Below are 27661 nucleotides of genomic sequence, written 5' to 3' on the forward strand. Positions count from 1 at the left end.
CAGTGAGTGCGTGTATGTGTGTGTGAGAGTGTGTGGATGTGAGAGAGAGAGAGAGAAAGAGAGAGAGAGAGAGTGTGTGTGCGCGCGCCGAGTGTGCTGTAGCCAAGGCATGGCCCCGTGCCTGTAACCGTCATTCTTCATTTGCAGGAGTTCTCCTTTGCCAACTATTTGGCCTGCTCTGATGTTTCCAAATGCAGTTGTTAGTGAACTTTTGTGTTTGGAACAAGTGCATTGTGTGGGCCGAGCTGGTCCCTGGGAGGGGTCAGTGCCATGAAATCTGCCGGGAGGAGGCAGGTCAATGCCCCTTTGGCAGGAGGGAGAGCGGATTAGGGCGGATTGTGAAAGTATGCATCTTGCTCTGAAAAACTGTGCATCGCATATTTTCCCAGGGCAGTGTGTGAAAATCCAGGCATAATGGACGCATAACTTTTTATGAATGAACCCTTTATGACTCCCCATGGAGTCCACTTGTAGTGTCCTCATCTGCATTTCCTCTTCTTGATATCCTTATTAAACTCCTCCTCCAAAGGCAGGAACCAGATTTCAGTGTAGGAATCTGACACCTTTTCTCTAGTCCATTTTCTCTCCAGCCTGCTAGTCTCCTTGGGAGAAGGCTGTTTGGGGCCCAGCTTTTCACATAGTGATTAAAGGGAAATGTAAGTAGATTGAGAACATTTCACGGCTGCTTAAAGATAGCAGATTGTTTTTTTCAGTTTCGGGGGTCACTGAGGAGATTGCACCTAAAGGGGGGAGGAAGGTGTCTGCATACAGAACTCATCCAGTAATCTGAAGCACTGGCCTGTTAACTGGATTCCCCTCCCTTATTTCTGCTAGAGGAATCACTCTAACAATGCACTTTTGTAGGCAGAACCGTCCTCGGGCATTCTGTCCCACCACAACGCACACAAAAGCTTTTCTTCCCCCTTCCCTGAAGTGGGGAGGGAAGTTCAGAAAGGCCAGGCTGGCCAATCAGTGTCGCGTGGCTCCACTACTGAGGGCTCTCTGGGCAGGGGCAGCCCCCCAAATGAGCAGAACCGATGGCATGAATCAAACTGGCCAGCCTGGTATTGCCACAAGCTTGCTTTATGGTTTGAGTCTTTGATCTTCATTCCTATGTGTCTGTTTCCAAATTGGGAAATGGGGATAGTGATTATATTCCAGACAGCAGATTTGATGTCTACTGATCCAAAAAAGGTGCAGTGTTCAGAACTGCACCTCAAACAGAGGAGTTCCTTTGGATGGTGGTGGCGGTGACGGTGATGATGATGAAGAGTGTGAGACTGATGAGAGACTGATGATGAAGGTCAAGATCTCAGTCTGCCAAGGTTCAAATCCTGCTGCCACTTACAATCTTGAGCGTAACTCACATTGAGTGTAACTCAGCTCAAATTCTCCAATGCTCAGTTTTTTCAGAAATGAGATTAATAATAGCACCTATTTCAGAAGGTAGTAGGGAGGCAAATAGAAAATCCAGGTGACGTGTGTAGGACAGTGTCTGGCATAGTCTGGTTCAATTCAAGAGGGAGCTTTTATCAGAACCATTACAGTGAAGGTGAAAATCTGGAGACATCAGTCCAGGGACAATGTAGAGGGTTCTAGTTAAGAATTACAAGGTGATTTGGGGAGACGTTGCTTAGACATAATTTGTAATTTATTCTACCAAGTCTAGCTCTGCCAAGGCAGTAAAGCACACCTGAGCTGGTAATTCCTATCTCTTCCAGGGTACGGAGCAGAGGTGGGTGGTACTGTGGCCCTGGGGTGCGTGGTTTCTTAGGCAGCAAGGTGGTGAAGTCCCTCTCTCTTTTGAAAACTTCCCCAGCGGCTGTGACAGCTGGGGTTTTAAAAGGAGAAATTTGGACTTGAAACTCGGTTTGGCTAAGAAAGAGTTCCTTTTGTCAACCGGCATTGCTTCACCGCTGTTCAGTGGCTCCGTCTTCTCACTGGTGAGCAATACTTCCCCAGGCTTATATGTTGTTTTCCAAGAACTAATTGATACTAATTGGCCATGCCCGAGGAACCATTACTGGAAGTGTATAGACTTCTGATGGATTTTTCCTTGCCCAATTCTCAACAGCAGTTTTAGCTCATCTCCCTTAATATTAAGCTCCCCAAATCCAAAAGGCTACAGGCAGCCAGAATCAGAAGGAAATGGAAGGAGATTAGCAACCTCTACCCCTGCGTCTCCCCAAAGAATGTCGACCACAGTTGGCCACTAGGAAATGTCTGTAGTGGCATTTATTACTCCCCCAGTCTCACCCCCTGCCCCATTTCTCAGAAGGGCAAAGCAGCGTTACAGCTTCAAGGGGTTGATCCAGTGGCTAACACAGTGCTGGCCATGGGAGGATACCCACTAAATATCTGTCAAATGGACTTTAAAACATTTTTTGGAGATAAAACTCGTGCACCATAATACATCTCATCATTAGCGCATGTAAGCCAGTGGTTTCAGTGTGCTCACAGGGTTGTACAGCCACCACAGTCTGACAGCATCTTCATCGTCCCCCAGAGAAAGCCCATACCCATGAACCGTCACTCCCCCTCCCCCCATGTTAAATGGATTCTTGAGTGACTCACACAGTCAGCGCTGGTGGAGCCGTGGACGCTTTCCGTTCAGAGAGACCTTGGCTGGTCTGTGTTGTGAGCACCTTCTTGCCCTGGCTGCCATCCTTATGTGGCGTTGGAAATTATATGGCCACGGATGACCATGCCCTGGGGAGGCCTGGCCTTCCCCCTTTTACTCCGTAAAGGGTCCAAATTTCACACAATGTACCCACGTGTCTTAAGAAATACACATTGATTTGTATGTTCAGTACCACACGTTCAGTAGCAATTATGAGCCCCTTTCCATCAGGTAGTGGGAACTTAATTACAGTCAGTTTGTGGTTTTTCCCGCAGGGTGCCAGTGGGGGGCACACTTTGTGCCAGGGCATGGTGTCTGGCACGTTGCCATCCCAACTGGCATTGCTGGGATGTCCTCATCCCCCTCTTGTCTCCAGCCCTCTGTCCACCTAAGTGGCTGTGGTGCCTCCTCCTTGTCTCGGCCCTAGGCCAGTTCAGATTGGTGCCAAGTCCACATCTCCCTAGAAGACGTTCTATGGGAGACGTGCTATGGCTCCCCAGGCCCTCTGGGCTATGGGAAGGTGGCTTCCATCCCCTCCCAGGAGTCCTGTTGCTGCCATGGTGTCCTGCTTTCCCTGGAGAGCTCTGCATGCCTGGCTCCTGGCCTAACATCTTAAGAAAACACACAGACACTCCTGTTCTGAGCCCAGGTGGGACACGGGGAATCCAGGGTCCTGTTGCCCCTCCAGGCTCTGCCAGGGACTGCCCTGGGGGCACAGCTCTCTGCTTCTCCCAGCTCCTTAAACCTCCTTGGGGTCTCTATCATCCTTCTCCACCCAGGGCACAGGGTCCTTTCAGAGGTTCCATGGTGCCCTCTCCAATCCTCTCTCCCTCTAGGAGAGGATTGCTCCTCCATCCTAGGAATCTTTCTAAGACTACAAGACAGGGGAAATGTGCTCTTATTCATTGTGTATTTTCCCAAATATTTGGTATTGTGGCCAGACTTGTGGAATTCAAAAGCCAGGAACTGATTTTGTCATCATGTGTCCTCTGGCAACCCTTCCCCGAGACAAGGAAGGCATAAGGCATGCCCCCCAAATAGAAGGGTGTATATGTAATAGAAATACCAGGGGGAACACTCGTCACTCGCTCAGACCACCATCCCACCACTGGCCTTGCTGGGACGTCCTCATCCCCCTCAGCACCTCAACAAGACCCACTGGTAGGGGAGGGGGTGCCTGGGCCACACTCAGGGTATCTGATTGATTGGAGTCTGAGACTCTCCTGAAGGAGGCATACACGCGTGTGACTGCTTCCATCGCAGCTTTTAATCCTGTATGTGCTACAGGATGAGTTGCCCAGCGAGGACTGCTCACCTTGAACCGCATTTGAAGCCACACTGCTCCCTCTCTGCCTGCACTGAGTCCCTCCGTGCTGTCCGCCAGCAGCCTGACCGTTCTTTTCCGCTTCCCAGGTAGGTTTTGTGGCGACAAAGTCCCGGAGCCGCTCATCTCCACAGACAGCCGGCTCTGGGTGGAATTCCGAAGCAGCAGTAACATCCTGGGCAAGGGCTTCTTCGCGGTGTATGAAGGTTTGTTCGTGACGAGAAAAGCTGCCGGCGTGGCTCCTGGTGTGCCTCTGTCCTTCACGTGCAGCCGGTGTCCCTTCCCACCCTTGCACGTGTGGCGGCTGCCCGAGCCCTGAGGGTGGGGCAGCACCGGCCCCTTCTCCCACCTTATGGAAGCTGCGAGGCTAGCTGGGCTCCCTTCAGGACAGGCGCCACCTACCTGTCACCACCCTGCTGAACCCTCATTCCACTCCAGCCGGGATGGCGTTGGGGGTTACAGAACACTGTGGAAATGAAAGCAGCCTCTGAATAGCTGTGTGAGCCTGAGCAAAGACTCCAAACCTCTCTGAGTTTCATTTGTGAAAAGAGGACTTTGGACAATGTCAAGGAATTTCCAGCTACATTTCTTGGAAGGGCCTCTGAGGCCACCATGGTGGTTGAGTTGAGGGAACCAATAGGTCTGGGCTCTAGGCAGCTGCCACCAGGGCAATTCTGCTTCTGTTTGTTCCACATATTGGGTTTCTCTGGCTAGTTACCCCTGTGCCCGCCCTCCACCCAAAGGAAAACACTAGATAGTTATTAAGGCCCCTTAGGGACTTAAATTGTCATTTTGGAGAGGCCAAAGTTTTGTTTTTATAAAGGAAATAGCGTGCGTGTGCGTGTGTACACATCACTCTGTACCAGAGGGCTCCACCCTCTGCATCAGAATCACTGGGGGATCTCAAACCCCCGGTGATCGCCCAGACACACTTGATCAGAACTTCTTGGGATGTGGCCCTGGCTCCCACAGTTTGAAAAATCTCCCAGGTGATTTTGATGCACAGCAAAGGTAGAGAACCACTGCTCTACACGGTTATTTTCTTTATATGAGAAAAATTCAGAGTTGCAAACACATGAGATTATGCCTTTCTGGAGGCACAGTCTTGGTTGAATGGAAATGAAAATGTTGGCAAGTGGAGCCACCTAGTGGTGTACTTCCTTAGTAAGCTCTGACCAGGGACCCCCCTTTCCTCCTGGCTCTTTTTCTAAAGCTACCTGTGGGGGAGACATTAACAAAGATGCCGGTCAGATTCAATCTCCAAACTACCCGGATGACTACAGACCTTCCAAGGAATGTGTCTGGAGGATTACGGTTTCGGAGGGATTTCACGTGGGGCTTACCTTCCAAGCTTTTGAGGTGAGTACTGCTGATCTTAGACACTGTGCTCTATAAAGATACATTGCCATTCTTTGGTTGAAAACAGGAACCTAAGAGGCCATTTCAAGTCCATGATGCATTTTGCCAGGACATCTGGTATCAGAGCCTCTGCAGGCTTTGAAATCACATCTGCCTCCTTGCTGAAGGCTGCTGGAGAGGGTGGGGGAATAATTGAAGCAGAAGTCTAGAATGGGATCCCAGGGCGTTTTGTTGAATCTTTCTTCCCTGTTTACCATGACTTAATCTCTTTGCAGCTTGATTCATCCTTAACTTGCGCAAGTAGGAGACAGCTTGGAAAAGCCCAGGACACGTTTGGGTCCTTTTGTCTCTTGGTTAGATTTTCAAGAGTGATATTTAGGTTCCTTTCTTAAATTGAAAACCTTAAGGCCAAGCTGCTGTCTTTCACGTTGTCTCCGTTTCTCCGTTTAGATCGAAAGACACGACAGTTGTGCATACGACTACCTGGAAATCCGCGACGGCCCTGCGGAAGAGAGCGCCCTGATTGGCCACTTTTGTGGCTATGAGAAGCCAGAGGATGTAAAGTCCAGCTCCAACAGAATGTGGATGAAGTTTGTGTCTGATGGCTCTATCAATAAAGCAGGCTTTGCAGCCAATTTTTTCAAGGGTATGAATTAGCAGTTGTTTCCATTTTAGTCACAGGATGAGGTATTGCCCCCCTGGCCTAAGAATCACAAAACCCATAGGGAACCTTAGCACCAAACAAAGCTTCCTGCAGTGAGGAGGCAGCAAGCCGTTTCAGAGCTGTGCATAGATTCCCCAGCGGAGGTCACGACTGGCTCGGGTACAGGCTCAGCCTTGGCTTCTTTCTTTGTGGCAGAAAGTTGTGCTGCCGCACTTGGAAATTAGGTTTATAGGTTTCCAAGGTCAACTTCATGAACCTTAGTGAAACTGAGCATTGATAACAATACATATTTGTGTAGTCACTATCATTAATTGAGCACCTACTGTGTGCCAGGAACGGTGCAAGGTACTTGACTTACACTATGTCATTTAATTCCCAAAATAAACCTGTGAGTTGGGTTTAGCTCATGCTTGATCAGGGCTGAGAAGGGCTGCTCAGGGTCACTCAGACAGTTAAGTGGCAGATCAAGAATCTAAACACAGTCTGACTCCTAAGCTCAAACTCTTTCTAGAACATTGCCTTGCATGCCCTGATGTGGGCCAGAGAGGCAGCCCAGGTCTTCAGCTCCTGAAGCATCAGCTCCCAGTCTACAAGCCTACCCTCAAGTGGGCAGAGCTGGGCAGGGGGCGGGGGGAGACTGAGAAGGTGTGGCGCTCACAGGAAGCAAACCTCCGTGCCGCCTTAGGGACTGACTGCTCTGTAAGATCTTGATAAAATCAGACGCAGAATGGTGTGGGAAGACCAGCATTCCTGGCCCCAGCAGAGCGAGCTTCCTAAGACTCTGTTGAATAGATAGGTTTTCCTTCTCTGCTCTCAGAGCCCTGGAATTCCTCAGACCACATGCTAAGTGGAAATACTGGCTATTCCCCAATGCATTGTGACTGAGCGCCCACCAGCACACCAGCAGCCACTGAATGGAGATATCCAATCTGCAACTGGTGGTCCCTGATCAGTGACCCCTTCCTCCCTCCTCTCCTAGGGCTCCTGGCTGTGCTAACCCAGAAATCCTGGTCCCTTCCTTACTCTGTCTCCCCATCTGCCCCCTGTTTATCCCCTTCTCCCAGGTTTTAGGTGAGCAGATGGTGTCAGAAGAACCCACTTCAAGCTGTGTGACCCTGAGCAAGCATCCCTTTTTCCTTACTGAAGCCGCTGTTTTCCTCTCTGTAAAACAGGAAGAAGGAAATCTGCCCATTTTACCCAGCCAGCTGTGAAGCCCCAATGAAATGATGGCTGTGGAGGCACTTCATAAGCTGAAAAGTACCACACAAGTGTGTGGGATTTTTTTTTTTTTTTTTTTTCTGCTTTGAGCCATCTGGGGACAGCAAACCCAAACAGAAACAGAGCAGAATCCTAATGCTCTGAATAATTGGAGACAAAGTTTAATTCTTTCCCAAGCAAAAACAAACAAAAAAACAAAAAACCAAGCCATATCAAGTGTATTTCAAATGCACTTCGCCTAGTGGTTGTAGTGGGAAGAAGGACATGGGAGTCTTGGTAGAGATGCCTTAGTAGAGATGCCTTAGTAGAGATGCCTTAGTAGAAGTAGAGATGCATAGCCCTCGCCTCACCCTAGCCCAGACTGCACCTGCTGGGTGTCTCTCAGCCTGGGGAGACCCCCGTCTGACTTAGTGGCCTCACTAAGCCACTAAGTCTTAGTGGTTGGGTCGCCTACAGCAAGTTATAAAACCTCTCTGAGCCCCAATCTCTCTACCTGTAGAAACAATACTACCAGGTTATCGCAGAGTTATTGTCAGGAGAAAATGAAATAGCATTAAGTGAACACACATGGTGTCATGTTTAGTCCCATTAATTTTTTTTGCTAAGGAAGGAATCTCTGAAGTGGTTATTTTTCTCTCTGGAAAAAATAATGTGACAACTTCTTCTTGCAGTTGCCGTGTGTCACTTTCTTATCGCTGCTGTAACAAATGACCACAAATGTGGTGGCTTAAAACAACACAAACTTATCATCTTACAGTTCTCGAGGTCAGATTCCCTTGCCTTTTCCAGCTTGCAGGGGAGGCGCCTGCACTCCTTGGCTGGTGGTGCCCTTCGGTCTTCAAGCAGCAAGGGCAGCTGAGACCTTCTCGGGCTGCATCCCAGACCTCTGCCTCCATCATCACGTTTCCTTTTCTGACCCTGACTCTCCTCCTCCCACTTTCAGTTGTAAGGACCCTTGTGGTTACAGTGGGCCCACCCAGATGATCCAGGATAATCTTCCATTTCAAGAACCTGAAATCACATCTAATCACATCTGCAAAGTCCTTTTTGCCACGTAAGGGTAAGGTAACAGATTCCCAGGTTCCAGGACTACGATGTGGACGACTTTGGGAGACTTCATTTTACTTACCACGTCACAAATAATCGTGAGGTTTTATTCTAATTCTGTTTATCCTAATTCTCCTGTCCTTCTCCTTCCCTGACTTCTACCCCCAGGTCCGTAAATTAGGTGTTGGGGCTTCTTTCCAGTAAGAGAACTGGTAACCAGTTGGCACTGGCCCACCCACATCTCATTCCTGGTTCTGCTGACGCTCAGCATTGCAATTTTTGAGAGGACCAGCTAAAACTGGAGATTAGGGTTTCCAGATTGAACAAATTTTTAAAAACCGTTTGCCCAGTTAAATTCAACGTTCAGATAAAGAATGACCTTTTAGTATATGTACGTCCCAAATATTGCATACTGTACGAAGAAATAATTGTTCATCTGAAATTCAACTTTAATGGAGTCTTCTGCTTTTTTTGTGGCAACTCTACTGGAGATGCCAGTCAGTGCAGTGGAGAGGGGTGTTTCTCTCTGTAATGCTAAACCGGCTTGTAAGGGACTGAGTCTAGAGCCTTGGCCTGCTCTGACCAACCATGATAACTAGCTCTGTTTTAGTGGGTAGAAAATGCCATCTTCTCCCTCTTCTACCTTTAACATTTATTCAGCAGTCATCAAACTGTGTCTCAGTGGCTGTGGGACAGAGGAGAACATGGTCCTTGTCTTTAAGAGCTCAAGGTGACAAAGGAGACCTGTGAGCCAGCGGGCAGTGATATTGTGTGAAGTGTTGACATCGGAGGAGGATCTCACTCAGCATGGGGGTGGGGTCAGCACCCAGCCTAGATATTCAAGGACATGTCAGTTGGCAAACAGCTTTTTAGATGCCTGTAAAGGTGTTAATTGAAGCCCATCTACACTAACTTAGCGCACAGGCCCAGCTTGATATCTTTTTTTATGTCAAGAAGGACTGTAGAGAGCCACATTTAGAAAAGAAGAACTATACAGCATTGACCTTGACCCTGAATCTTAAAAGAGGAGTCAGGTCTGGTGGAAGCCTCTTTGGGACCTATTAAAGGAGAAAGAAAGGACATTTATCGAGCATGCCAGAAGCTGTACCAGCTACCTCACTTTGTCTTCAGAACAACCCCTTGCTTGGCATTATTACCGCCATTTTATTTATTTTATTATTATTATTTTTTAAAGGGTACCTTGCACATAGATTCCAATGTATGGCCCTTCACCATGCTGTCTCTTGCCTCCTTTTTTTTTTTTTTTTTTAATTTATTTTTATTTATTTATTTTTGGCTGCGTTGGGTCTTCGTTCTTCTGTGCGAGGGATTTCTCCAGTTGCGGCCAGCGGGGGCCACTCTTCATCGCGGTGCGTGGGCCTCTCACTGTCGCGGCCTCTCCTGTTGCGGAGCACGGGCTCCAGACGCGCAGGCTCAGTAGCTGTGGCTCACGGGCTTAGTTTCTGCGTCATGTGGGATCCTCCCAGACCAGGGCTCGAACCCGTGTCCCCTGCATTGGCAGGCAGACTCTTAACCACTGCGCCACCAGGGAAGCCCCTATTACCCCCATTTTAAAATTGAGGAAATTGAAGTTCTAAGGTGGCCGAGCTAGAAGTAGGCCCTGCATGTGTAGGACTTCATAGCTCACTCTCTTTCCTCCACAGAGACCTGAAAGCCACAGGAAAGCAAAGTGAAGGGATTTGAATTTCTGATTTGATTCTGACATTCGTCACCTTTCTGCCATGGGAGTATAGGGAGAAGGGCCCTGGATGTAGCCTCTGCAGTTCGGGGTCCAGCCCTGCCCACACACTTCTTACCAGCTCACTGCTCTCAAGCAGGTCAGTTTTCCTTTCTGAGACTTGATCCTACCTGCTTTGTCCTCAGCCGTATTCACAGTGCCAGACCCACAGTGGGCTCAATAAATTCTTACAGGGCAGTGGATGAATGAATAAGGCTCAGATTCTCATTTGTGGATTGGGCTTCTTGCTCCCTGCTCTGCCTACCTTTCAGGGTTCCCACACGGATGAATGAGGCCAGAGACCACAGTGCAGAACAGCGCTGTCCAACAGAAATAGGAGGCAAGTCACAAATGCAAGCCATGAATGTAACTTTAAACTTTCCAGCAGCCACATTACAAAAAAAAGAAGAAGAAGAGAAAGAAAGAGGCAAAATTAGTTTTAATACTATATTTTATTTAATCCAATATATCAAAAATACTGTCATTTTAATATGTAATCAATATACACAATATTAATGAGAGATTTTATGGCTTTTTTTTCCCCATACTAAGTCTTGGAAATCCAGTGTGTTTTACACTCACAGCACATCTGAATTTAGAATAGCTGCATTTCAAGTGTTCAGTAGTCCCATGGGATCTAGCACAGGTTAGCCCAGCTCCAGAGCCCCGACACAGCCAGCTCTTTGTCAGCCTTTTTCCAGCAAGGCTGTCAGTAGGATGTCCTGTGAGCACACAGGGGCCGGTGCGTGTGTCAGGACTTCTCCAGTGAAAGAAAGTGGAAGAGTAACTACAAAGGCCACGCAGAAGAGTTGGACCAGCCAAAGAAGCTCTTGCCTTGGTGCCAGTTGGCAGGAGTCTCTGCCCAGGGCCCAGCTGGCACGTGGCTCTGTCCAGGGTGCCAGTTGGCCTCTGCATCCCTCTCCTGGCGCCAGATGGAAGTCCCTCTCAGAGCCTGCTGGCCGGGCAGCAGGCAAAGCACCTCACATCTCTGCTTACTTCGGGAGATGGCAAGTGCATTTTTGGGTTGACGGGGCCATTTTGTTGCCACACTCCCCATATAAAGAATGGGAGGGTTTCCCACCTTGACCCCCATGCTCCACTGTCCCAGTGCTGATGGCCCACCACGGGATCTGTGATGTGGGGGGCTGGATCCCTTCAAGGTACTTCAAAAGCTTAGGGATGTGCCTTGCCTTCCCTTTCCTTAACTCTCTCTGAAACAATGTTTGGGATCCTACCTGAGTCATCTCATTATCTAACCTCAGAATGGTTCCTTCTTTCACTGGTACTACTTGGAGAAGGCAAAAAAAAGCCAGAGTCAGCAAAGCTGATCCCTGATTCAGCTTCTTCTCCCACCCCCACGCTCTCCCAGATTTTTCTGGGGTGCTTGGCCTTGGCCACTGTAGCCCAGAGCAAGCATGAGCCTGTGGGCTTGAAGCAGATTATACTTCATTCTAGCGTGGAGGCGATGCAGAGGGCACCCAGGCTCCGCCTGAGAGCAGGGCCCCTGGTTCACTTCCACACCATCACCCGAGCTGGAGCAGGGGTGGAAATGGCCAAACACCCCACTGCTCTTTCTGGAGAGAGCTCAGGTGTAAACGTACACCTTGTACCCATCTTCCTGGGCCAAACACCCTACCCTTCTAGTCTTTGGAGGAAATATACTCCCTTTGCTTTAGGTGCACATCCAATCCACCAGCCTCTCTCCCTCCACATGGCTAAGATGGTGCCAGGAGACTTATCAGTGGTCCTCCTTTTCTTGCTTATGATAATCGTGTGTCCTGCCCATAGCATCTTCTGGCATCAGTCTCCCCCAACCACCCAGCTTGGCCCTTTATTTAACTTGCTCTATGTTGATGGGCTCTTTCCATGGTTCCTTTCCGTCCTCCTGCCAGTTTCTTGACTCTGCTTTGCTGCCTTCCTGCCCATCTGGTCTTCCTTCATTGGCCCATCCTTGACACTTTTTCCTTCTTTTTGTTCCTGCCTTGTCTCTCTCTCTCCCCTCCCCAGGCCTACTCTATTCTTCCCTGATTCAGGGATGCCAGGTAACCTTATCCTTTTCACTACTCCCATCATTGTGTCTCTCCATCCACTGGAATTTCAAAAGCAACCCTGCTCTTTTCTAGAGCAACAGCTAATGTGTACTGAGTGTCTATATGCTGGGTACTTCACAGGCATCATTTTCCATCACCACAACCCTAAAAGTAGGTATTATTCTCATCTTAAAAGTGGAGGAAGGCTCAGAAAGTTCAAATCACCCAGTTTATTGAAGGAAGATCCCCTGGTGAATCCAGCCCAGGTCTGTCTGGCTCGCTCTAAAGACTGGACTTTTTCTATTCCTCGTTGTTATTGATTCTCCTCCTTTTATACTTTTTAGCAAATGTCAAAGAAAGTACTTTGCCTACTGCACAGTAGTAAATAATTGCAGGATTGTTACTACTTTAGCGAACTTAATACTTATACTTATTTGAAGCTATGGACAACTTCAACCCCTTGTCTAGAGCGTGTCTCCTAAACCCAGTCTCACCTACTGACCAACTTATTTAAGCTTTTGTTGAGCCCAAGAACACATCACTCTTAGAGCCACCAAAGTTTACTCCTCACTATATGAAATGATGGGATATTTACAAACTGTCCGGCACCCAGAGACGAGCCGCCAGGTTGATGAGTATTTTGTGCATCATGGATCAGGGAGATTGGAAGGAAATGTGTTTATTTGAGTTGGAGTTTATTTGAGTTGGAAAAAGGAGATATGGTGGTTGAAAGGTTTGCATTTTCTGCTGGACCATTGGGTTGGAAGTTGCAAGGAGTCAGAGTTTTTAACAATTCAAATTTCAAAGGGCAAGAAATACCTTTAAAAAGAGTAAGATTCCTATCTCTAGGTGTTTTCCAGCAGGGTCTGAAAAGCCACCTACCAGAAATGTTACTAAATGGATCCTTGCTGAGGTGGCAGGACTGGGGATCTTTTCAAGTCTTTACCAACTTGAAAATGTCCTCATTTATTTTATGTGTAATGCGAGGTCTCTCGAGATTTCATGAATTCTGTCCTTGCTCTGTTCTTACCTTCCCTGGCGTTAGGAACCAACACTTCCACCCACTCTCCAACCCTTTCTTCCTCCTAGGTTGGGCTTTTGTTGTTGTTGTTTGAAGATGTCTCTGCGTCTAGTTGTCCTTTCATTAGACTCTGCAGCTCTGTTAGGCTACAACCTGCATGCTCTTTAGGGATAAATGTACCACAACTTGGCAAGAGAAAACAATGATTTTTTCCTTTTACTTCCGATACTCTTCTTGGAGATGCCCAATGGACTGGGTTTTTCCTTTCTTTAGTGGTGCATGGGCTGACCTGTCCGGGGAGATTCTCCAATGAGTCCCATGTTCTCCCTCTGGACAGCGTCCTGCTTGCTGCTATTTAATTGCCCCAGACACATCATTGGACACTTGTCGGTGCTGAATCCCATGTAACTCCCCTGCTAACTCAGTCTCTCTGTGGCCTCTTCCTGTAGTTTCTCCTGGAGGCTTCGGCTTACCTAAGAGCCAGCATTTTCTGTAACCTTGAAGATCACCTCTTCAGATTAGTGATAAAAATGCTAAATCACAGCTTCTGGTTCTATCCCTGGAGAATACTTATACATCGTCATCTAGGAATGTGTCCCTTTGTCCTTACCCTTTGCTTAATGTCCTGAGACGTTCCGCATTTATGGGGGATCCCCAATTTTATAGCATTGAAATTGATCGTCTTTGGTATGAAAACTTTGAGATTTTTTAAGATCACAAATACTGCTGACTGAACCCTGCAAAGAATGAAGTTATACCAGACCCGGTCTCCTCTCAAAGGAGCCCTGCTTCTGGCTAACAAGTTAGTCTTGTGCGTTGTCAAGATCCCACTCATTGCTGTGGCTGCTGCTGGTTTCTGAGACGTGGACAGGGGACTCCTTGGAAGGTGGTCACCAGGAGATGCTCTTTTTCTTAGAGGGAATGCCGGGACGTGAGAAGCAATGGGGAACAGACCCGGCAGCTTTGTGATGACTTAACCATGGTCATCTTCCTCCCCAACAGAGGTGGATGAGTGTTCCTGGCCAGATCACGGCGGGTGTGAGCAGCGCTGTGTGAACACTCTGGGCAGCTACAAGTGTGTGTGTGATCCTGGCTATGAGCTGGCCTCTGACAAGAAGGCGTGTGAAGGTTGGTGTTGGACCTGCCAAGCTGGAGTGAGAGGGGATGGGGGACAAGTCTTAGGAGAAGGGGGACAGATGAAGATGGGGCAGCTGGTTGGCTGTGAAGTAACAATGGACAGCTGTGGGGATGGTCCACCTCCTTCCTGGAGGGAAAAACAACTCGATGAAGCCACCAACGTGAGATGACTTTATCAGACTCCACCCCAGCAACTGTGCAGGTGGAACCATGGTTCATTTTCTTCTGTGACCATGTGAAATTCATATGATTATTAAGGTAGCAAATAAAAGCAAAGAATAAGTATGAGCACTTTGGTGTGACTCAACGAATAGTGCATTTCATTCATTCCATTCCTACCTGGCTGGTGGTGTTTTCCTTGCCCACCTGCATGACTCTGCTTGTTCGTGGAAGCCAGGGACATTGCATAGCTTGGTGCAAACATTTCTAAATCTCCTTGGTCCAAGTCATGTGAAGTCCCCAGCTATGCCACTGAGTAAGAGGTAAGCACAAACGCATCGCCTTTTTTTAAAAAGCAGTAAAGACTTGTCCTCCACTCCATCCCTCCAAATCCTCAGTTGAAACAGACTAGAAGAAAGGAGGCTGAATTAATCAGTTCAGATGGTCTATTTGTTGTTATTGTTATTGTTGTTGTTATTAAAGAACAGCAGGGCTTATTGCTGCTTGGGGGAAACTGCAGTCACTTGGAAATAAAACCAGATGAATCTTGCTTTTTTTTCCCCCTGTGCAGTGGCCTGTGGCGGTTTCATTACCAAGCTGAATGGAACCATCACCAGTCCTGGGTGGCCAAAGGAGTATCCTACAAACAAAAACTGTGTCTGGCAAGTGGTGGCCCCCGCTCAGTACCGGATCTCCCTTCAGTTTGAAGTGTTTGAACTGGAAGGCAATGATGTATGTTTCTGCGCTCCAATTGACTGGGGATCGTGTTGGGATGTGGCTCAGGGCTGAAAACTGGCGAGGGGCTCAGCAGGCGGGGAGGTGGCCTCCTAGGGTCGTGGGGTTGTAGCTGGGCGGAATCTGGGGGGTGTTTGGTGAGGCAGTTTCAGCTGCACACCCTCTGCAGATGGAGGGCTTTGGTCCTCTCGTCACTGATAAATCCGAGGAGAATCAGGACAAGAGAGGAGGAGGCGGGTCTTGGGGGCGGGGGGTGCGAGGTGGTCAGGACAGGTACGTCCCCTGGGGTAGGAATCTGGGGCTTAGCGTCCAGCTGGGAGGCGGTGAGATGCAGCTGGGGACCAGGGTGGCATAAACAGCCCATTCCCTCCCTTGGGCGGTGGACGTGGGATGATCAAGTCAGCCAGCCGAGGCCCAGGCAGAGCCCTACAGCTGGACAGCTAGTCAGGCGTGCCCCCTGTCTGCACCTTGGGCTGGAAGGATCCCAGTAAGAGTCGAGAGGACCCTCCCGCTGGGCCTGACCGAGCTCGACTGCCCACCTGGCAGGGTGCAGCTCTCAGGAAGGCAGCCCTGCCATGCGCCAGGGTCTGCGGCGGGGACTTGAGGGCACCGGGCGGCTCCCCATGGCTCCCCCTTGCAGGTGTGTAAGTACGACTTCGTGGAGGTGCGCAGCGGCCTGTCCCCGGACGCCGGGCTGCACGGCAAGTTCTGTGGCTCCGAGACGCCCGAGGTCATCACCTCGCAGAGCAACAACATGCGCGTGGAGTTCAAGTCCGACAACACGGTCTCCAAACGCGGCTTCAGGGCCCACTTCTTCTCAGGTGTGCGGGTTTGGGGGCAAGACCACAGGCTGAGGGCAACACGGCTTTGTGGGCTCCCAGCCTCGGGGCACCCGCCCGCCCCTCTCTGCCCGCTGCCCCCGCCCTCACAGTGTCTCTGCCTCGGTCCGGGTTTTATAGCGTGGTGGCTATGTTATTGCAGGGCTACCAAAACAAGCGACCACAAACCAGGTGGCTCAAAACAACAAAAAATGTTGTCCCTCACAGCTCTGGAGGCCAGAGGTCTGGAGCCGAGGTGTGGGCAGGGCTGCACTCCCCCAGAGGGCTTGGGGAGGAGCCTTCCTTGCCTCTTTCTAGCCCGTGGTTCCAACACTGAAGTGTTGGGTGGTCTTCATCTCTTTATTTTTTATGGGGCTCTTTAAGGATTCTTAGCTGTCCTCATAGAATCAGAGGGCAAAACTAAAGCACCAAGTGTTCAGTGACACATTACCCGCAGTGGGCAGAGGGTACAGAGAGGAGGGAGATGTCCCTGACCCTTGAAGTTATCCTGGTGGGAGGGCCGGGGATGGAGGTTGGTCCTCGGTTAGCAGGGAAGGAAGCTGGCTTAGGAGAGGGCTGCATACTGTGCCGGCTTGAGCTACTACAAGATCCATAATGACAACAACAGCTAACATCTGAGTCCATCCATAATAATAAATAAAAACTAACACTGACTTGGGGCTGGACGCTGTTCTAAGTGCTTTCCCTGTACTAATTCGTTTCCTCCTCTCAACAATCCTGTGAGGTAAGGACACCATAACTGACTCCACTTTACAGGTAAGGCAACTGAGGCACAGAAGTCAAGGGCTCCCCAAGGTCACAACAGCTGGAAGTGGAGGAGCAGGGCTGGCACTGGGCCGCCTGGCCCAAGGCTCGCACGCTTACCTGCTCCACAGGCAGGAGGAGGTGTGGGGCCGTGGAGTAACAGCCCAGGCCTCTGGTCACACAGACTGCTTGCTCACTGAGTAACCTTGGGCACGTTAACGTTCTCAGCCTCAGTTTTCCTACCTGTAAAATGGGGGCATAGGCACCTCCCTCCTAAGGTTGTGTGAGAATTAACTTAGATAATACAGAGGATATAATAGAGTGATTAGTGTCCATCACAGGGTAAATGCTCAGTGCACGGTGGTTATTTTTATTATTGTTAATATTATTATTAATACTAGCCTATCCTTTAAGGAGCTCCTTGGTTTGGGTGGGGAGCAGGAGGGGAGAACCTATATATACATTAAAGTGCTTTAGGAGCATGGGGAATTCAATATATACCAGGGCCAAGTAGTATCCAAGGAATGCTGCCCCACCCTCGGCCCCGTGGAAGGATAATCAGAGTTGGGACAATCAGGGAGGCTCCCTGGTAGAGACTCCTTTTGAGCTGGGTTCTGGGCTGTGAGGGACGTTCCCAAGTTGGTGGTTCCTCTTAGGAGAGTCCGTTGATCTCCGCAGACAAGGACGAGTGCGCCAAGGACAACGGCGGGTGCCAGCACGAATGTGTCAACACCTTCGGGAGCTACCTGTGCAGGTGCAGGAACGGCTACCGGCTCCATGAGAACCGGCAGGACTGCAAAGAGGGTGAGGCTGGACCGTGTCCAGGGTGGAGGGCGTGGGGAGGTTCGCCTTGGCTGCCCAAGTGTGCACATGCGTGAGTGAGAGCGAGGGGTGTTTGTTCCAGGTCTAGCAAGCCCCGAACTGAGGCTCAGCTTCTGCCTTCTCTCCTCCCACCTTCCTGCTCAAGAGTGATTTTCGCCAGGGCAGTCACTCCTTCAGGAAGCTTGTAGGGGCCCTTGAGTGCTCTCCTGCAGTTGTTATTCAAAAGTGGTTAAACACCAGGCTCCAGAATCAGACAACCTAGGTTTAAATCTTGGCTCTGCTACTTACCAGCTGTGCGACCTTGGGCGAGTTACTTAACCTCTCTGAGCTTCAGTGTCCTCTTCTGTTTAAAACGGACTAAACATACCTCCTTCTTAAAGTTTTTGTGAGGGTTAAATGAGAGCATGCTTAGAAAGTATTTCAGACAGGCTGACACATATTAAGCACTTGAAATGTTGATAGATATCACCCATCTATGTCATAATCATATTTACCATTTGCAGGTCTAATAGTGAAATAGAATTTGGGGAAGACTTTGCTCCCTGCTTCATTCACTACTGGGAGTCCTTCAGAGCCAGACGGCTTTTCATGTCCAGTCACTCTGGGAAAGGCCTTCCCGTGTTCTCACCATCCTGCAAAGGGAGTTTGAGCATCTCGATGAATACACAGGCCTCCAGGCCTTGTCCCCACCACAGAGCCCTGCATGCACATAAGGTGAGGGAAGATGTGAAGACCTCACACCCCCGCTCTGGGATAAACATTTCGGAATTAGGAGATACTGGCTGGGGCGCCACAGAGACTGGTCAGGGCCTCCCCGGAAGGTTAAAGAATGAGCTTAGACATCTTCAGAAGCCCACCCTCGAGCCCAGCGCTGTGACCCAGACACAGGAGGTCACAGGTTGGGTTGAGAGGTGGGTTGGAAGAACTTGGAAGGAACTGTCATTCTGGAACTTAAAAAAAACTTTGTCTAGCCCCTGTGGCATGGGGGAGGCCAGGAGGGATATAACTCCGCTAAGGTCCCATCAGGTGAACTGTATGCGTTCCCACACGGTGGCAGGGAGTGCGGCAGCGAACATCCCACGTCTGAGCTGCTGCCCCTGTGGGCGCCCGTTCTCTGTGCGGCTGCGGAGCAGAGGCAGCAATGAGGGGAAACCTCCTTGCAGGGCCCCCTCCCTCTTACCCACACTCAGCCTCCAGCTGCTCAGCCTGAAGCCACAGGGCAGAGACATCAGTGGTACCTCCGCAGTGCCCTCTATTTCCTAATCAGCAAGAGCAAAGGCAGGCCTGGCTCTACCCCCAACCAACAGGTCACTTGCCATCTCTCAGCTTATTTTCTCAATTAGAAGGTGGGAAGGATTAAATGAAAGGATGCAATCAAAGTGCTTAGCGCAGTACTCAACACAGATAGAGACAAATTCTAGCTCTTGGCCAAAACGCTACTTACTAAGCAAGTCGTGGGACCGCTCTTTGCAAATAGCATGGTAACCAGGCCAACATCTGTAGCCTCCAATTGAAATTGCTTTGGAAACTAAAAGACAGAAGGCATAGCGATGGAGATCTTTGTTAGCGCTTACTGAGCATTTCACATGCATTATCTCATTTAATCCATGCATCCGCCCTACAATGTTGGCACCCCTTTTACCAATAAGGACACCAAGGCTCAGAGTCCCACAGCTTGTAGGTGGTGGCACCAAGACTTGAACCGAGGCCCATCTGACCCCAGGGCCTGTGGTCTCAACCACTAACTCTACCATATTTCCAGCGACAATCACAATGCGAATAACAATAGTAAGAAAGGTGACCTGGCTCCAGGAAGGCGGCAAAGCCAAATAAATCAGCAGATCTCTGAGCTGGGGGACCCTTGATTCAGGCCAAACCCTGCTCTCACATATTATGACCGTGTGACAAGAGCTCAGGGAGGAGGCTCTTCCGGAATGCCTCTTCTGCTGCCCACAAATGAATTACCTCTCTCTCTCTTCTGTGTGTCACCCGTCACCCCCAGCTGGCTGTGTGCACAAGATCAGCAGTGCAGAGGGGACCCTGGTGAGCCCCAACTGGCCTGACAAATACCCGAGCCGGAGGGAGTGTACCTGGAACATCTCTTCAACCGCGGGCCACAGGGTGAAACTTGTGAGTTATTTTCAAAGTTTATGGACAACACGGACTTCGGTATCAGGCTGACACGGGTCTGAGTCTCTGCTCTGCCTCTTCCCAGCTCTGAAACTTGGGGAGGTTACTCAACATTTCCAGGACTCAGTTTTGTTATCTGGAATATGGGACTGCTAATGAAACCTACCTCTCCGGGCTGTTGTGCAGATTAAAAGAGAAGATGCACCTGAAGCCCTCTGCCCAGGGTGGTGGGTGAGAAAAGTTCTGTAAATAGCACCTGTTCACAGTGGTGTCAGTATGACCTGGCACCCATCACACAGATCTGAAGCACTGTTTGAGATTCAATAGTTTCCAGTTACAATATTTTACAAAATAAAAAAAATACATTCTCAAGGTTAAAAAAAAATGTAGTCAGTCAGAGGGTTGGAAAGTGGAAATCAAGTTTCCAGATCCCCATGCTCACTCTAGGAATGACTTCTCTGAATATTTTCTTGTGAATTCTTCCAGAAATTTCTGTGTGTGTGTGTGCACAGGAAAAAATATATATCCTTTTTCTTGCTCACATTTCTCAAATGGATTCTATTATTCATATTCTTCTACAACTTACATTTTTTCCAGTTAACAATAGGAGGTTAAGTTACGTATGCTAATTCTCTCTTGAATTAAAAATATATATCTTCCAAGCCTTTCTTTAAAGTCCCATCCACGCATATGACTGTGGTGGTCTGCGCACCATGCTCGGTTATTTCAAAAGAGAAATGAGTTTTCCTACAAGTCTTGTTTCTCAGCCACCAGGGACTCCCAGACCGTGGAGTGTAAAACAAACCCTCTTGCCTTCTGGAGAAGTTGTTGTATTCCAGCAAACAGTTTTTAAATGGGTCATTCTAACTCTGGAGATAGCTAAGCTCTTCAGAATGTATATGGATGTCCCCCTGAATTATGGACCAATAATGCAGGGAGAAGGGGAGAGAACAAAGGAGAAGGTGATGATAAATAGACGATCGCCCAGGGACTTGCGTGGGTCTTTACTGGCGAGAGCGGTGAGGAGGACAGGTGGATGAATGGGTGCCCAGGCTGGGCACGGGTGCAGGCCTGGGGCATCGAGGGGTGAAGGCAGGGCCCGTGACCACAGGTGCCCATGTGGGCACCTCATATGCATGGCTGTCCGTGTAGGAAACGCTTTCGGCTGCTCTCTTGGGTCAGTCAGAACAGCCTTGAATCTGGGCGAGGGTGAATTAAAGCGAGTGCATTAGAGAAAGGCTGCCGTCTGCTGGAAGATGATTGCCATGGCAACACAAATCTCTGAAGACGGCGGGGGAATGGCGCGCCCTGGGGTTGGGAACGTGCAATTTGCACAACTGCTAGCGGCACTTCCCTGGAAGGGCCACAAGATTTTAGTAACTGCCCCAAACGTCTTTTCCTGTTCTCTACAGTACTGAGGAAATAAAGCAACCGATCACAGTGGCCAGAGTGAACCCAGACCTCCAATTTATCTGAGGCACATACATATGTGCTAGTTCTTAAATACTTCCTTGGGAAGTGGATGGTGGGTATATTGATCATGCTCTACCTTTTTGCTACCAGAGTGGACTGAATACTTACCAGGAAGCTAGTGTTTGACTGCACAGGGATAGCCACAGGGTGTCCTATGGACTTTTGGGGAGCTCCCCGCCTCCCTGGCCCACCGTCACCCTACCATTGCATTGCCCACCCTGGTCCCACCAACCTCCCCTTCCTACTTCTGCCCACCATCCCTACCCCTACTCTCTGGCCCCACCTCCCTTCCTATAAGTGTGAAGAGCTTTGCCCATTTCAAAGCTCAAACACAAAATGTGTGTGTCATTCTTACGAAAGCCAGTGGCCCCTCTATTTCTCCCTCTCTACCTCCATCTCTGCTCTGTCACCCCAGGCCCCTTCTTGTGAATTGAGATCCCTTCCAACCCCCAACTAATGTTCTCTCTCCCTCTCTGTCATTTGGTCCAAGTCTTCAGTTAAACTGTCCCCTCTCACCTTGTCCCATCCCCCTCGTAGCCATGGGCAGGCCATTGGCCAGTCATGTGCCCAGCACCTGAGAAGCCTTACATTTGGGGCTGCAGAGCCTGGTGTACAGCCTGGAATTATGGGGTTGCCCTGGCCTGCTTCAGGGGACGGTCTTGGGGGGACAGGGAGGAGGGAGGCAGTATAGCCTGGTGATGGTTAGGAGTGTGGCCTGGAGTCAGGCTGGCTGGGGGTCAAGCTCAGCTCCATCCTTCTCTAGCTGTTTGAAAGTGGGCAAGCCACTTAACTTTCCTAAGACTCAGTTTCCCCTTCTGCACACTGGGGATAATAGTAGCTCTTCCCTTACAGTATTATCAGAATTGAGTGAGAAAATGCAGGGCTCTGCATGGAAAAAAATATTCAACTCTGGCCAGCCACTCTCAGGACATTGACGTGGAGTAGCGCGCACTTCATGAAGCCTCATTCACACAGTGCAGTGCAGAGGTTCAGGGCAAGGGCTCCTTGACCTCCTGGTCATGGCCCAACTCTGCCAGTGGGTGACCTTGGGCAAGTTATCCGACAGCCCTGTGCCTCAGTTTCGTCATCTGTAAGGTGGTGGTTATCATGGTAGACACCTCACAGGGTCATGAGGATTACTACTTACAAAGCATTTAAAACAGCCCCTGGCTCAGAGTGAACACCTTGGTCACTGCTGCTCTCATCGTTGAGGGAGAAGCTGCAGGATGTGCCAGAAGGAGCACAGACACCAACAAGCACTGAAACCCTCTGACCCTGGCCATCTTATCCGCAAAGCGGTCGTGGTAGCAATAGGTCATAGGGTTGTTCTGGGGACTAAGAGAGGGGCCAGCTGGAGACCTTCTCAACAGATGTGGCCACCATCACCATGGGCTCCACGCCGCCTGCACAGCTGGCTGGGCAGGTGCGTGTCCTCATGCCCCTTCCTCTCCCACCCCTGGAGAGGGGGGCCCGCCCCGGCTGAAGTGACCTTGCCTCACTTTCTGCTCTTCCATCCCTAGACGTTTAACGAGTTTGAGATCGAGCAGCACCAAGAATGTGCCTACGACCACCTGGAGCTGTACGATGGGCCCGACAGCCTGGCCCCGGTCCTTGGCCGTTTCTGTGGCAGCAAGAAGCCAGACCCCGTGGTGGCTTCGGGCAGCAGCCTGTTTCTCCGGTTTTATTCCGACGCCTCGGTGCAGAGGAGAGGATTCCAAGCCATGCACAGCACAGGTGCGTGGGCTGGGAGCCCGGCCTTCAGCTGATGCCCACGTGGGCTGGAGATAGATGGGTGATGAAGGCAGGGAAAGGACCACCTTTAATTCTGACCATGGGGGACGAGCAGTGTATGATAACATGTCCCTTTTAAAATGAAACATGGGCACCCATGGGGGAAGGGTTGTTTTCTTTTAATGTCCTTCACTGACAACCTTTTAAAGGGGCAACACTTTGTCGGCGCCACGTTTCTTTCCTTCCTTCCTTTCTTCCTCCCACCGCCCCCAACCCAAGCTTTAAAATTTTACTTGTAATTTTGCTGGCCTGTGAAACCCTGAGTCTGGGTGCTGAGTGGTGGAGAGTAGCCCTTTGTACCCTCCAAGGACCAGTTCCAGAAAATGAAAAGTGTTTTTGTTCCGCATTATTTTTCCTCACTTGAAATAAATAACTTTATTCAGCCCTCTGGAGGAAAATGTTTATGCATATAACTTACATTATTTACTGTGTTAAACGGAAGAAAGTCAGTAAGAACACTGGCTCTGCTCTTTAGTCGTTTAAAGGAGACAACCTGGGACTAGAGCCCTTGAAGCAACTTTGACTCTCTGATCCTGGCCCTCTGGCAAAGCGGTGACTGTGCAGCCCACTCAGAGTCTGAGCTCATGATGACGACCACTGTGAGGTTTTCTGAGCCCTTTAACAGCCCCTCCTCCCAGTTCTTTCCCAGAACCAGAAAACATGAATCAGGTGAGACAAAATGACAGGTGGCACCTTCTCCGTCTGGCTGGCCCTTGCCTGGGAGAAAACTCCCCACTGTTCACGGCTGCGCTGTCACTTCCCCGGTGAAGTTTAAAAGCCACTAACTAGTGACTTCACCCTCTTGTCCCTGCAGACTGAGTGTGGGTGCTCAGGGGAGGTCAGGGTCCTGCAGGCAATGGGGGCACATTCAGGTAGAATCGTTATTTGAGGAGAATTGAATAAGGGACTGTTTACAGAGGGTTGGGCAGGGTGTGAGGACACCATGGGGACAGTGCAGCAATCAGGGCTAGGTTGCAAGGCTGTTACTACCCCCGGCTTGGATACCAGAGGAGGGAACGGTTCCTGGAGCATAGAGATAGAGGGGGGCAAACAGAGGGCCCCCCAACAGGAGCGAGGACCAGGCAAAGAGGGCGCCTGGGACTAATGCCCTGACCTCTCTCCTCCCTCCTCTGATCTGCTGGTGCTCCCTGTGGCTGGATCATGAAGGCAAAGGGCTCATCCATGTAGGCCCAGAGGTCTGCCTCCAGGGGCCCAGAGCAGGTGGGGAAGAATGGAGAGGGGATCTGGCAGGATGGAAGGAAGGCATCCTGCCCTGCTAAGTGCCCATTTCCTGGCTAGCCACGTCTCAAGAATTTGAAATTTCCCAAAGACAGCTCAGACCTGGAAGAAATTCTAAGCTAGAGCACACATGGGATTAAGAGTTGGCAGTCGGACAGGACTTGGGCCAGGCTGGACGTGGAGCTCCAGCCGGGCTAGGGAATGTTACCAGACAGTGCGGAAGCCACGCCAGCGGGAGGAGGCGTGGAGCACATTGAGGACCTGCTGTGGAGGAATTTGCCTTCAGAATTTCTGTTGCTTTCTAATTTCCCATCCCTCTCATTTACACGTTTTTATTATGTGGTCTCTAGCAGCCTAGACACATGGTAGGATGGGACTCGGGCCAACCAGAGTTACCGTCCCAGTGAAAAAACGCAGAAGCCAAGGCTACAGAATATAAGTCCAAAGTACAAGGCGCAGCTCGCCTGTAACACTCACAGGGGTTTCAAAGCTGGCCTATAGTTAGGCTCTCAAATGCAGGCGCCAGCCAGGTCTATTCTGAGGTTTCAGGTTTGAGCGCTCACCAGCAGTTTTGATGTGCTTTTGGTGCCCTCTGCTGGCAAAGTAACAAATTACAGCAAGTCGGCCGGGCAAGTGTGAGCCCTTTTCAGATGCTTCTAGCGCTTCCAGGCAGTAAAGTGGTAAAGATCCATCACATCCCAGCGACCAGTCGGGCAAATCATCCATTGGCCCCAGGTCTCCATAACTGGAGAGAGAAAAAGGCTTTTGTCAGTAGCATGCCCCGGTATTCCCCGAGGCCTCCCTATGGCCCACTCTGGGAACACAGGACCTTGGTTTGTTCGTAAGAGTCAATTTGGATTCCCCAGTGAGCCCTGAAACTCCTGGATCTCTTTTACTCCTCTGTAAAATGGGCTGATGAAACTTTCCCAGCCCTTCGCACAGGGCACACACCAGGCTTTGTGGAGAAAACTGGCCCGTACGGAGGGTGTGAAGAGAAACTGGGGGCCAGGAAGAGGGGGCGCGGAGCGTGCGCTCTGTGCGGAGGGGGCATCGCGCTTCTCTCTCCGCTCTAGAGTGCGGGGGCAGGCTGAAGGCCGAAGTGCAGACCAAAGAGCTCTATTCCCATGCCCAGTTTGGGGACAACAATTACCCGAGCCAGGCCCGCTGCGACTGGGTGATCGTGGCGGAGGACGGCTACGGCGTGGAGTTGATATTCCGGACCTTTGAGGTCGAGGAGGAGGCCGACTGTGGCTACGACTACATGGAGGCGTACGACGGCTACGACAGCACGGCGCCCAGGCTCGGCCGCTTCTGCGGCTCCGGGGTGAGTCTCGGGGATGCGGGGAAGGCGGGCCGCGGGGCTGCTGGGTCAGACACGCGTGCGTCAGAGTCTCTGCCGCTTACAGCACCAGCCAGGAGGCCCGCTCTGCTGGAGCAAAGAGGGAAACTGGAGGGTAGTCGCAGAGGAGGTTGGGAGGTACCGGGGACCTGATACCGAGGTCAGCTAGGTAAGAGCAAGTCCTTTTTAGGACTGCCTACTTTTGCAAAGGGTTCATCTCTCCCTGCCCTCCTACCCCCCACCCCCCATTTTTCTTTAGCCTTCAGGCTTTAAAATTTTTTTTTAATTATACTTTTGCATATTCCACATATTCACAATTCTCTCTCCCAATAAAACCAAATGCCTGTGAAAATTATGAATCACTCTTTTACTCCAAACATATTAGTTACGCTCAAGGTCATGATCATTTTTCTCATTATCACCTCTTTCCTGGGCCACCTCCTCAGGACAGGGCAGGCCTGTTTTGATCACTATTTCCCCAGCACCTGAAATAGGGCCTGGCATGTAGTTGGCGCTCAGTGCAAGTGTGTGGACCAGCCAGTTCAGTATCCTGGGCCCTCTCTGGCTGTACCACGCCGGGCACTGCCCACACTGGGTCCCCAGCTCTTTCCTTTCCTCCACCTCCAGGGCTGATCACTCAAGCTTCTTTGCAACTGGCTGGACTTACATTAAATCATTTTGGAGTCATTAGTGCTTGTGCTAAACAGACTCTCAAACTGGCATTTGCATGAGTCTCTGAATAATTTCCCTTCATCTTCTCTCACCCTCCAAAGAAGAAAGGATGCCGAAGTGTGACTTAGCTGATGCAGTGCCTTTGAGAGCTAAAGTCTTTCAAACTGTGGGGTCCACATGCAGAGGAAAACCTTGGAGGGTCCTGAGCAGTGAAATGTACAGGAAGCCCAGTTTGGTTCCGTTAGAATCTGGCAGACAGCAGCCTCAGAACCTGGCTCCCCTTCATCCACCACCTGGCAAAACCTTTCTGACAAATGTAGTGACTCCAGCCCATGTTTTGTCCTTGGACAGGACATGGACCTCAACAATGGTCTTTGTCTTAGGTCTCCTGGAAGACACACCACAGTGGTGACCCTAGAGCTGGGTGATTCATGGTATACACTTTACAGTGAGAAAAACCTGAGCTTGCAGCCTATCTAGTTGTGTGAACTTGAATCTCATCTCAGTTTCCTCAAGTATGGAATAGAGATAGAACCTGCCTTATAAAGTTGTTGTAAAGTTTACATGAGATGAGATCTGAAAGTGCTTAGAGAAGTGCACTTAATTAATCTATGCACTTAATAAATAATAGATTCTATATGAGCTATGCATTTCAGATTGTCTTTGGAAAAGCAGGGCTGGGGCAGGGGGCGGGGGTGCTGTCTGGAGCAGAATTTGAAAAGCTTTCCTTTGAAAAAGAGCTTGTTTTGTTGCCCTTCAGAGCCTCTGGTGCCAGGGTTGCCTTGCGGCATCATCAGCCATCCTACGTCTTTGTGTAAAGTTCTGTCTCATCCTCCTTATTTTAAACTCCAACCACAGCCAACTGGCATAAAGTCCCTCTGGTTTTCCTTTCTCCTCCCCTCAGCCGTTGGAAGAAATCTACTCTGCAGGGGATTCTCTGATGATTCGATTCCACACGGATGACACCGTCAACAAGAAGGGCTTTCAGGCCCAGTACACGAGCACCAAGTTCCAGGACGCCCTGCACATGAAGAAATAATGTTGTTCTTGAAAAACAGGAAATGAGAATGTTTTTGTTATAACAGTGGCACCTTGTGAATTTGCTCTAAAGCAGTGTGCAGTATTATTCTCAAACAAAAACTCAAAATCTAGCCTTGGAGGTGTGTGTATCTGATGAAGTTCGGCCAAAACAAGGAGAGAAGATGTTCCTTTGATTCCAGCTGCAATGTGATCAGTCATGGAGTTTTAAAGATTAAGATTTGACGTCACTGACTATTCAAGCTATGCCTGTTCATTCTCCTCGTCCCTTGCTCCTATGAGGCAAAAGCCCACCCTTGGGTGGGTCCTTCCTCTATTTCTGGACGTGCTTCCATAGGTGTCAGGCAGTGTGACCGTGTCCTGGAGACTCGGGTCATCTTCTGTCTATACTGCGCAATGAGGATAAAAGCCTGGCCATAGCGCATGTGTTCCTCACAGCTTTGGCTGGAGACTTTTGCTATCTCTCTGCCAGGGACACGTCACCCATGAAACCTGAGAATATGGTCGTCAGGACTAAAAAAG

General features: G+C 49.9%; 1 protein-coding gene across 1 annotated transcript in view; it reads left to right on the forward strand.

Moving 5' to 3' along the window:
* TLL2 (tolloid like 2) overlaps positions 1 to 27140 on the forward strand; it is a 134215-nt gene extending 107075 nt beyond the window's left edge. The window contains exons 11-21 of the mRNA XM_059899542.1: positions 4034 to 4150; positions 5158 to 5303; positions 5754 to 5949; positions 14024 to 14149; positions 14889 to 15049; positions 15693 to 15873; positions 17314 to 17439; positions 19460 to 19587; positions 22581 to 22794; positions 25164 to 25414; positions 27006 to 27140. Coding sequence (XP_059755525.1) covers positions 4034 to 4150; positions 5158 to 5303; positions 5754 to 5949; positions 14024 to 14149; positions 14889 to 15049; positions 15693 to 15873; positions 17314 to 17439; positions 19460 to 19587; positions 22581 to 22794; positions 25164 to 25414; positions 27006 to 27140 — 1781 coding nt within the window. The remainder of the gene's footprint in view (positions 1 to 4033; positions 4151 to 5157; positions 5304 to 5753; positions 5950 to 14023; positions 14150 to 14888; positions 15050 to 15692; positions 15874 to 17313; positions 17440 to 19459; positions 19588 to 22580; positions 22795 to 25163; positions 25415 to 27005) is intronic.
* The last annotated feature ends 521 nt before the right edge of the window (positions 27141 to 27661 follow it).

The sequence above is a fragment of the Balaenoptera ricei genome, chromosome 16 (assembly GCF_028023285.1).
Source record: "Balaenoptera ricei isolate mBalRic1 chromosome 16, mBalRic1.hap2, whole genome shotgun sequence".
Classification (NCBI taxonomy): domain Eukaryota; kingdom Metazoa; phylum Chordata; class Mammalia; order Artiodactyla; family Balaenopteridae; genus Balaenoptera; species Balaenoptera ricei.